The 11,901-nt window shown below is 47.4% G+C and overlaps 1 protein-coding gene across 1 annotated transcript in view; it reads left to right on the top strand.

Moving 5' to 3' along the window:
• The window catches only part of neto2a (neuropilin (NRP) and tolloid (TLL)-like 2a), a gene marked incomplete at both ends in the record, with an annotated part of 17,486 nt that extends 9,185 nt beyond the window's left edge, over positions 1-8,301 (top strand). The window contains 3 exons of the mRNA XM_080843529.1: positions 1,317-1,545; positions 5,717-5,830; positions 7,517-8,301. Coding sequence (XP_080699655.1) covers positions 1,317-1,545; positions 5,717-5,830; positions 7,517-8,301 — 1,128 coding nt within the window. The remainder of the gene's footprint in view (positions 1-1,316; positions 1,546-5,716; positions 5,831-7,516) is intronic.
• Between the last annotated feature and the right edge of the window lie 3,600 nt (positions 8,302-11,901).

The raw sequence follows: 11,901 nt of genomic DNA, 5'->3' as shown, positions 1-11,901 counted from the left end.
GTGGCTGTGTGTGGTGTGGTGTTGTGTTGTGTTGTGGTGAGATGTTGTGTGGCTGTGTGTGGTGTGGTGTTGTGTTGTGTTGTGGTGAGATGTTGTGTGGCTGTGTGTGGTGTGGTGCGGTGGTGTGTTGGGGTGAGGTGTGGTGTGGCTGTGTGTGGTGTGGTGTTGTGTTGTGTTGTGGTGAGATGTTGTGTGGCTGTGTGTGGTGTGGTGTTGTGTTGTGTTGTGGTGAGATGTTGTGTGGCTGTGTGTGGTGTGGTGCGGTGGTGTGTTGGGGTGAGGTGTGGTGTGGCTGTGTGTGGTGTGGTGCGGTGGTGTGTTGTGGTGAGATGTTGTGTGGCTGTGTGTGGTGTGGTGCGGTGGTGTGATAGCAGCAGATATTAGGGCAGTGAAGCGGAGGTGGCCGGATCAGCACAAGCAGGGGGGGGTAGCGGGCCTGATGAGCCATACACTGGAGGCTGAGGGATTACACACACGCACACACACTCACACACACGCGCACACACACACACACACACACACACACACACACACACACACACACACACACACATGGCCTGCTGCGGCAGCCCCTCACACGCCGCATGTCACCCAGACTTCAAATTCAGCATCTTCTCTGGCGCATGGCTAAAAATATCCCCCTTTGCGAGAGGAGCAGGGTTATTTATAGAACAGAGAAGAATGTGGAGTTGTTAGCAACAGCAGAATTAAGCAGGTACAGCAGAACCTGCCGCTGAACTTGTGAGAGGTTTGTGTGTGATTGTGTGTGTGTGTGTGTGTGTGTGAGGTGTGTGGTGTCAGGTGTGCCCAGTTATATTTATATTTCTGTAGCTGAAACAGCCTTAAGCCATGAGTCTGTGTGTGTGTGTGTGTGTGTGTGTGTGTGTGTGTGTGTGTGTGTGCGTGCGTGGTGCTCAATACCACATACTGCTTAAGCCATGAATCTAGGGTTAGGGTGCCGTAAGTGCTTCCATGTTAATCAGCAACAATGACCTTAATGGGAGTTCCACTAGGATCTGCAGTGTGTGTGTGTTTGTGTGTGTGTGTGTGCGTGCCCTAACCCTGCATATTGGAAGGACGGCTGCCTGTATGTGCCTTCACTATGTGCTCCTGCACTCAGACTTTAAAGTATCTCTGATTAAAACAGCCTCTTAATAACTTGCTCAAATGGAAATTAGATTTTCTCCAGAACTCTACACCAGTAATATGGGATTCTATTCACAGTAACTGGCTAATGGCTAGAGACAGGAAATGCAAACGACCTCCAAGTGGATAATTAATCACTAATGTCTACGTTGGCATCTTCAATCTTCTAGATCTATCTGCGGTTCCTGGAGTACCAGATGGAGCACTCCAACGAGTGCAAGAAGAACTTTGTGGCGGTGTACGACGGCAGCAGCGCCATCGAGAACCTGAAGGCCAAGTTCTGCAGCACGGTGGCCAATGACGTGATGCTGGACACGGGCGTGGGCGTGGTGCGCATGTGGGCCGACCGCAACAGCCGCCTCAGCCGCTACCGCATGCTCTTCACCTCCTTCGTGGACCGTGAGTCACACACACACACACACACACACACACACACACGCACACGCACGCACACACACACACACCGCATGCTCTTCACCTCCTTCGTCGACCGTAAGTTTTAAACCCACTCTTCTCTTTTTCGTCTTTTCTCTCGTCTGTCCTTTCTCTGTTCCTCCTGTCCTCTTGCCTCCACTACGTCCTCATGTTCCTCTTCTCCTCTCATCCTCATTTGCGTCTAGTGCAGTTTTGCACTCCTCCCCGGTACCCGTTTCCTTTCTTCTTCGTCTGTTCTCTCGTCCCTCCCTCCCTCCTCCCTGCCTCCTTTCATCCTCCATTTCATCCATATTCCTTCCTTCCTCCCTCCTCTGCTGTTCTCTCTTCCCTTCCTCCTCTCCTCTCATCCTCGACTTTATCCATATTCCCTTCACTTTCTTGCCAGTATCCCGCTAGTCATCTCGCTCCCTCATTCCTTCACTCCACTCGGCCTCCTCCTCTAGTCTACTTGTCTCCTCCTCATCTGCCTCCTCCACTGCCCCCTCCCCAGTGTCAGCTTCCCTCCCCCTCTCCTGCCTCCTCCATCAGTGACTGGCCTTTTTACTGTGTTAACCCTCTCTCTCTCTCTGTCCCTCTCTCTCTCTCTATCTCTCTCTTCTCCTCTCCTGCATTATCCCGCTTCTTCTACGTCCCCTACTACTCAGCTCTGTAGTTCATGTAGGGAACAGGTCTCCAGGGTGTCAGTGGATGTTTGTCAACTAACAGAGTAGAGATACCTAACAACTGGACAGAGTAGAGATACCTAACAACTGGACAGAGTAGAGATACCTAACAACTGGACAGGGGATCAATTTCAATGACTTATCGCCTTGAAATATCCATATAGTTCGGGGTGTGCACCGGTAGAAACGTGAATCACTGGTGAAGATATGCACATTAGGACTTTGGCAGAGATTCCCATACCAGTAGGAATGCCCTCCCTTGCAAACTAGCCCCGCTGATGTTAGTGCCCACGCCAGTAGGTTCATTAAGGGCTCATTCATATTTCATCTCCTAATGTGCTGCAGGCGAGCTCAGCACGCACGGCGGCTGTTAGCGCAAAATGGATTACAGGGGGATGAATCGGGGGCCGAACATTACGGAGCAGCTTCTCCGCAAAGCACTGCAGATGTAGGCCAGCTCACAGATGAAACTGTTAATGTTCTTTCTACTCTATGTCATTTTTTATTCATTATTTAAAAGCTTTGTAAGTCAATTCAGCCCATAGGTTCGTAGTGATACGTAAAAGGTCATCTGGAAATGAGAGCGAGAGAAATTGTCGCCGATAGATTGAAAGTGTGCGTATGGTCTGAGCTGCTCCGTGGAGTGACATTCAGCCTCTGTTTTAAGTATGATGTTAATTAAAGCTAGCTGCTTACAAAGGCCAGATATCAAAAAAGCCAATTACGTTTTTTCTCTCAGCACAACCTTTGCTTAGTTACTCAAAGAAAATAACAAAGTTCTTGTTATTCAGACTGCAGAGTCCTACTTTTCCATAGTAATGGGTCATTCCTAATGGAGAACAGTGCGTGTGTGTGGGGTTTATCTTGTGTCGATGCATTAAAACAAATTAGGTTTCCCTCTTTTAGTGCAAGTCATTTAGATATGAAACGCATTAAATGTTTTATTCGGCAAGGCAAGTTCAGGACAGATGCTGTTTAAAGGTTGTATGGAAATTGCTAGAAATTGCCACGGAGCAAACTGTTGTCTCCTCCACGGCACCGTAATATTTTTATTAAATGCCTGAATAATTCAAGAAAATTAATTGCTCCGTTCCCTGCGGACCCGAGCTGAATACTAATGCACGGAGTTCCACAAACTGCGGAGCTCTGGAGCGTGCCCAGTGCAGAGCTATGCAGGCTGGAGCTAGACAGAAAAGCTTTGATACACAGTGACAATGAAGATGCACTGAAGACTGAGAGTGTGTGTTTTTTTTTTCACCGGACGTGTGTGTGGGTTTGTCGGACTGGAAGTGTAATCCATTTGCCCGGGCTCGGGCGGATTGGTGGCCTAATGAAAGCCCATAATGGAGACATTCATCTTGGTGGCGCCACCCCAGACACCCCTGCTCCTGCTGTCCGCTCCGATCAGCCACAGCTCACTCGGCTGACAGGCCCGCTGCATCATGGGTAAGCGGAATCCCCACGGCGGCAGCGCTCTGTGTGGGTAGCGGTGCGGTGAGGTGCTGTGGGGTGTGCCGCGGCGGTGGTGGCAGTGGACTGGGGCGTCTGGCGAAGGCGAGCGACGTGTATAGGGTTTGGAAGTGAGTGACACACCAGGGGACCGGCGCGGAGCTGAGGAGGGTGAGGGGGGGGGTGGCGGCTGTTGCTACATGACCCCTGTCATCCTGCTGTCAGACACGCTTTAGCGCTACAGGATCCAAGAGGATGTGAAGGCTCGCCCCCTCCCCCTCTCCCTCTCCTCTTTTCTCCTCTCGTCTCCTTGTCTCTTTTACTTTCCCTACCCCTTCGCTTGTTCTCCTTCTCTCACCTCCCCTCCTTACAATCCTCAGTTACCTTCTCCTCACTGTCTCTCCTCTCACCTCCCTTCCTTACACTCCTCTTTTTCCTTCTCCTCTCAACTCTCCTTTTCTTAGTCTTCTTGGCCCTCTTTCCCTTTCGCTCTCTCTCTCTGTCTCTCACCTCTCTGTCTGTCTCTCTCTCTGTCTCTCATCTCTCTCTCTCTGTCTCTCATCTCTCTGTCTGTCTCTCATCTCTCTCTCTCTGTCTCTCATCTCTCTGTCTCTCTCCCTGTCTCACATATCTCTGTCTGTCTCTCATATCTCTGTCTGTCTCTCCTCTCTCTGTCTGTCTCTCTTATCTCTGTCTGTCTCTCATTTCTCTGTGTCTGTCCCTGTCGCTCATCTCCCTCTCTCTGTCTAGCACACACACACAACACACAACACACACACACACACACACACACACACACACACACACACACACACACACACACACACACACACACACACACACACACACTAAGACAGTATATATGAGGCACAGGTAAATGGAATATAAAGCAGACCCAGGCTTGGCAGCAGGGAATTGAGAAATTGTGCGTAAAACACAAGACTGCAACTGCTTCAATCTAATCAATCTATAAAGTATTTACTATTCCTGATGCTAGCTGTCTACGAAATGCACCACAGAAATGAATCCATGTAAACCTGATAGAAATACAAATCCTCTTAAATGGGAAGTTATAATAATAATCCCTATTATTTCAGTTGTATGCCTATAAGGAGATTTCCTCTGGTTTGGATTTGAGTGGGATTAAGTGACTTATTTTCACTTGTCTTTTGTGCATTATATCATTCCAGTGTCATTTGTCTTTACAAACGTAATTTGCCCAAGACAATTCATTTTTCTTTTCTTTTTCGGTCATAACTGTGTTCAGTAATGTAGGATGTTTAATTGACAAACACTGAATCAGTCAGAAGCAAGCCCTTGCTGATGTCTACAGTTAGTGATAGGCCAGTGGGCAGGTCGCCACATCAAACAACAGGGGACAATATCATTGAGTCAGTGGGGTCACAGTGGGGTCACAGCAAACCAACATTGAGGATGGCCTTCTGGCCTGACTAGAATTCTAAGAGGCCGGTTAGTCCCGGCTCTCACAGTGTACGTGTGTGTGTGTGTGTGTGTGTATGTGTGTTTAGCTCTCATAGTGGCTGTGTGTGTGTGTGTGTGTGTGTGTGTGTGTGTGTGTATGTCTGTCTCCTGCAGCCTGTCTGACTGATGATGTGTTTCTGTCTGTCTGTTTGACTCTTGGTGTTATTCTGTCTGTCTGACTGGTGGTGTTATTCTGTCTGTCTGACTGATGGTGTGTGTCTGTCTGTCTGACTGATGGGTTGTTTCTGTCTGTCTGACTGATGGTGTGTGTCTGTCTGTCTGACTGATGGTGTGATTCTGTATGTCTGTCTGACTGATGGGTTATTTCTGTCTGTCTGACTGATGGTGTGTGTCTGTCTGTCTGACTGATGGTGTGATTCTGTCTGTCTGTCTGACTGATGGGTTGTTTCTGTCTGTCTGACTGATGGTGTGTGTCTGTCTGTCTGACTGATGGTGTGATTCTGTCTGTCTGTCTGACTGATGGTGTGTTTCTGTCTGTCTGTCTGACTGATGGTGTGTTTCTGTCTGTCTGTCTCCTGCAGCCCCCTGTTCTGGAAACACCTTCTTCTGCCACAGCAACATGTGCATCAACAACTCGCTGGTGTGCAACGGGGTCCAGAACTGTGTGTACCCCTGGGATGAGAACCACTGCAAGGGTAGGTGGGCACACACACAAACACACACACGATCATAATGCCCACAAAAACAACCACACCATGTGATGCCAGAAGATTTATCAAACATCCTAAGCCTCCATGCGTCACTCGTGTGACCAGTGGCTGTTTGTTGTGTATAGGCTAAACCATTGATATAAAACTATGGGATAATCACATGGTATAGGGATTAGTGAAATGATCCATCCACTAATGCTGGCAAACAGTGGAGGGTGGACATGATACTTCTGTTTCTCATCACTTAACACAAAATCCAGTTGTTTCAGGGAAAACATGTAATATCCTTTTGATTACTGAATACATACATTAACACATTATATGTGTGTGGTGACTGATTACTGAATACACACATTAACACATTATACTGTATGCGTATGGTACACTGCATCTGATATGTTAGATGAGGGACGCATTAACAGGTATTATTAAATGGCCCCTTCGAATGCTGCAGAATGTTGGGTTGGAGTGAATGGGCCATCCCATTGTTCTGAAATCCAGTATTTTGTGGTTATGACAGCAGAAAAATGAATAACATTATTACCATTGGCAACAGATTTTGTGCTTCTGATTCAAATCTTTGTAAATCAACAGCAGGCTCACTGACTAGAGCAGTTTTGTGGGGTCACAAAATACTGGCCAGTCACAAAACACCTATTTCACACTAGTGAAGTGATGCTTGTGGTGTCTATACACACATTGTCACATGAGTTAGGGTTAGTTGAGACAGGGGAGCCTTAGTGCAATGCTAATGTTAGGGTTAACGCTAATCCGTATCCTGCCCCACTCCTCTCCCAGTTCCTCTATATCATTCACTGTCACGGTCAATGGAGGTTGAGAAGCCCAAAGCTAAACTGATTAAGGTGCTTTTTAAGACATATTTTTCATTAAATCACCCGGGCTTACCGTGTCCATGACAATCGTGCAGATACTGCCAGTAGATACAGGCCATTCCTTAGGGCATGAGTGCACTTGGGGCACAAATACTATGAACAGTGGGCTCACGCCATTGTGTCTTTGCCCAAGGCTGTATTGGAGCCAGAACAACCGCTAATAGCTAATGAGCAGCACAGCTAAAGCCAGCTACGCTAATAGCTAATGAGCAACACAGCTAGAGCCAGCTACGCCACGGGCTAGAATAAGCAGCACTGGTTTCAGTGTTCCACGGGCTAGAATAAGCTGCACTGGTTTCAGTGTTCCACGGCTAGAATAAGCTCTGTTTCAGGGTTGCTGTGTGAATCAACACCTACAGACTGACATACTAGCTGCTTCTGTGTTTTACTGCTGGCATTTGAAATTCTTCAGTTTGTTTTTTGTGCCGTGTGCAAATGCACAAGGGAATGGTTTGTCAGACTGTTGTCTGATTTAGCTTTCGAACATCCCGTTCCCTTCCCTCTCCTTCTCACACCCTTCCTGTTAGGCGTATGAGGTATATGGCTTTTGTTTTCGATACACCCCAAGAGGATTATGTAGGTGAGCTTTTGAGTGGACTTTGAGCTGGTAAGGCCTCTTTTTACATCATGTCCTTTTTTCCCACAAAAGCACTTAAGCTAGTTTCCAAATCCCTTTCTTCCCATTTCAATAACGACAGCTGTTCAAGCCTTCTGGCTGGGTCTTCATCCTCCCCCTGAAATGAGATCAGTGTTTTTCTCTCTCTGCTCTCTCCTACAGAGAGGAAGTCCAAGGGCCTGTTCCACCAGATCACCAAGACGCACGGCACAGTGATCGGTATCTCCACAGGCGTGGTGCTGGTTCTGCTCATCATCTCCATCCTGGTGCAGATGAAGCAGCCGCGCAAGAAGGTGGTGGCGCGCCGTCCGGCTGTCTTCAACAAGGCCGGCTTCCAGGAGGTCTTCGACCCGCCGCACTACGAGCTTTTCTCCCTGCGCGACAAGGAGCTCTCGTCTGACCTGGCCGACCTGTCGGACGAGCTTGAGAGCTTCCACAAGCTGCGCCGCTCCTCCACCCTCTCACGCTGCGTTCACGAGCACCACTGTGGCACCCAGCACGCCCCGCACACCCCGCACGCCGCCACCACCGCCTCTGCCGCCTCCGCGGCCTCATCAGTGGGGGGGAGCATGAAGCAGAGCCGCACCACCCTCAGCTCCATGGAGCTCTCCTACCACAACGACTTCTCCAAGCCGCCGCCGCCCATGAAGACCTTCAACAGCTGCTCCAGCACCGGCAGCATGGGCACCTACAAGAAGGGCTGCTACGGCTACGCCAAACAGACTCACGACTGCGCCGCTGCCGCCGCCGTGGCTGAGCAAGTGATCGAGGACCGCGTGATGGAGGAGATCCCGTGTGAAATCTACGTGCGTGGCGGAAGCGTGGCAGGGACCGCCGGCAGCATCGGCAGTGGCTGCGGCACGCTCACCATCCGTAACCATGGCAGCGTGAGGAACAGTACCAGCGTGGTTGACCCTGGCCAGCGCTCCATGTCCATGGACTTTTAAACAGGAGAGAGAGAGAGCCGGGGAGGGGGGGGGGGCGGGGGGTTAGATTTCTTTGGACTTCTAAAAAAAAAAAAAAAAAAAGGAGGGGAAACAGGTTGATGGAGAGAATGCAAGGGAGTGTTGGGAAGAGAGAGAGAAAGTGAAAGACAACTACACTGAGAGAAGGTGGAGGAGAGAAAGAAAGCATGACAAAATTGGGGAGTAAACACTGAAAAGAAACAAACGATAGCTACAGACGTAGCGGACTCTTACCTGGACTCATTTACTCCCATTGCTCACCTGTCATATGCCATCAGTCAGGTGGTACCACCTGCTAAGAGACTCATCTCAGGTATCAGCTGACTCCAGAACAGAGATGGCCCGGAACTGAGCCAGATCTGCTGCAGTTTGCTGCCACCTGAAATCTCTTTGGTGCTTAGAGCTCTGGACTAACCCAGGGAAGGAAAGACACGGCCATACTCAATACTCTTCTCTGTTTCTTTTACATTTACTATCTTTCCATTGAAAAGGATTGTTTTTCCTCTCAGCTGTGTATATTTAAAACAGAGGAGTGATTGGCATCTTGTTGTTGCTTGGCTATCTGTTTTCTTTTGAGCTTGAGCCTCAGACAAGATGACGAAAATGACACAGGCTGTTGTCATGGCTACAAAACACCTCCTCAGCACACATACACACAATCACAGGCTCAACACACACACGCACACACACAATCACAATCACAACACACACACACACACACACACACACGACACACTGGACAAAAAGGGTGAATGAATGAAAACATGCTCACTGCCTCCCCTCTCACCGTAAGGACATCTGCTGGACTGTGTGAGTGTGTGTGTGTCTTCTCACTGTCAGTCTGCTGGACTGTGTGTGTGTGTTTGTGTGTGTGTGTGTGTTAAGGCGCTAAGGCACAACAGGAGGCAGCACACACGCACACACACACACACACACAACGACATCGCCATGCTTTGCACTCCATCTGACTGTTCTATTGTCTCCACCCGCACTGAAACGGCATGGGTATTGCAAAAGAGGCTTTTTTTTTTTTTTAAGACGAGGACAAGAAAGGTATCATTATTCCGATTCTGATCTTTTGATGGTATATGTACAATACAAATAGATGAAGTGGAGTATATTTTCTAACCCATGTGCATTGTATATCAAACTAGATTGCGTTTCCATTTCTGTCATAACATGGATAAATTGATAAAAATGTATTGTTGTAAGAAATGTCTGATTCTATGTTTTAATAAAGGTACATCGCATTAATAGAGGTGGCAATATGTTTTTTTTTATATATATATATTGTACAAATAATTCATCATTTTTTTTTCACCAGAATATACAAAGCATTTCCTCTTCAAATAAACATTTGTTCACCAGCTCTCACTGGACTTGATCTTCTCTGCATCTACATCTGCGGTCTTCCTTTCCAGTCTGTAATGTGCTTCATTGAATGTTCCATTATCGTCCTCGTTGGAGTTACACAAAGCTCTGGAACACGCGTCACTCACTCCATTTTCTTTCTCTCTCTTTCTCAACCCCCCATCCCTTCTGTCATGTTGTGTTAAGTAGAATGAAAAGCCTGGGGCTTTTGTGTCTTGAAAAGACAGAGGACAGACAGATACCCGCCTGACCCAGTGGCTGCTATGGGCCACCGTAGTTTAACAGCAGGGTTAGTGCACACTATTCCAGTCAGAGAACAGCCAATTCCAGTCTTGGCGGGAGGGCAGGCATGTGATGATGTCTAGCAACTTCCTTCATGTGACCTCTGTGTCTCCTCAACCACTCGGCACCATTGATATTTCTCTCTGTGGAGCTGTGTGGCCTATATCTTCCTATTGTACATTCTGACAGAACAGACTTTTGAAACTCATTCAAAACATCAGAATCATTCAAACATCAGATCTCTGTTCTACAGCCACCACTGCTTTATCGTTTTGTTCGCGTTACAGACAAACAGCCCACTTCTACTTGCTATCATGAACTTCTTCTGTTTGAGGTCTTATATTTTAAACAGACTATGTATGTACATTCTTAATATATACAATAATTGAATTAAAGATGATTGTTGTCTAAGAGCGAACCAGCAGTGGACCGAATGCTTGCCATCTGAGAAGCCACAGACAAGAAAAGTAAGCATTGCTACTATACACAACCCTTAGCAACCCTAACCCTATCAGGCACCTCACACTAACCCTAACAAGGACCTCAAGCTTTGTTATCTCTACACTGCATTTCAAGATAGGTCCTCCTAAGGTCATGACATCAGATACTGTAAGTGAACTTGGTTCCTCACATAAGTGAACTTGGTTCTTCGCAGACAGGAAGTGAGCAGACAAAAGACCCATGCCCTGCAGCCACCCAGCAGAAAATTGGCTTTGGTCACCGTTCCACCGCTCCTAACTCTGAACAAACTGCTCTGTCACTCATAATGATTTCCAATGTCAAGCTCTATCCTTTAATCCCCAGTCCTTCCAACTCTGACAGTTTCAATTGTGGTCTTTGAACTCCTTTCAATACTCATCCGAGGGCGCAAATCACTATTTTTTGCTATTAGTTCTACTGCTTGGTCTTTTAGTGATCATGTAGAACACATACATTGCCCCTTAATGTGTATGTGTATGTGTACAACAGTGTGTGTGTGTGTGTGCGTGTGTGTACTAGTGTGTGTGTGTGTGTTTGTACTGGAGTGAGTGTGTGTGTGTGTGTGTGTACTAGAGTGTGTGTGTACTGGAGTGAGTGTGTGGGTACTAGAGTGAGTGTGTGTGCATGTACTAGACTAGAGTGTGTGATTGTTTTAGAGTGTGTGTGTGGTGTGTGTGTGTGTACCCTAAAGCTTGGTTTATGCTCAGAGGGGCAAGAGCAAGAGGCCCTTGCGCGCCCCTTGCGCGTCTTTACACGTCTTGCGTGCGTCGGCCCCTTTTTCTAGACTTGCGCCATTTTTTACGCAAGCCTATTGTTCTGGGTGTGAATTGCTTGGCAACACCCGCAACCTTAGGGAGCATGAATTGCTATGAATACATTTTACGCAACAATATGACACCAACGCAGAACCAAGCTGACCCGAGCCTCTCAGTTCATGTGAACACAACCTTAACCTTCCCTGAGGAACAGAATGACTGACGTTAGCTCTAATAACAGGACTGGTTCAAGTCCTAAGTTTCAAAAGTGAACAAATACAATTTCACCCATTCCACCCAGGTGACAAATTATAACTAGAGATGTATTTCTGCCAGAAAATGTGCAGCTTGATTGGGTCGCAGGCAGCATAAGAGGATTATAACTACAGATGCCGCGTGATTAATTCTAACTAAAGATGCAGCGTGATTGGGTGATTGCGTTGCAGCATTAGAAGACTGATCTATGCTACATGGATGTGAACGCTTCAATCTGTGCAAGGATGTGAAACACTACTGCCCCCTGGTGGACAAGGCGTGGGCCAGACAGCCTCTTTGTATTCAGAGGTGTAATGGAACTTTATCTGTTTTAAAAAGTCAAGCTTGAATTGAATTCGCTTTGTGTAGGTTAAATAATATTATTGCTCATTTAAAGGGAAAAAGCAATCCTTAAAATAATTATTATCTCAGTTAATTC

The sequence above is a fragment of the Sprattus sprattus genome (genome assembly GCF_963457725.1).
Source record: "Sprattus sprattus genome assembly, chromosome: 8".
Taxonomy (NCBI): domain Eukaryota; kingdom Metazoa; phylum Chordata; class Actinopteri; order Clupeiformes; family Clupeidae; genus Sprattus; species Sprattus sprattus.
Note: the sequence above shows the minus strand (reverse complement) of the source record. Positions and strands in the feature narration are given on the sequence as shown.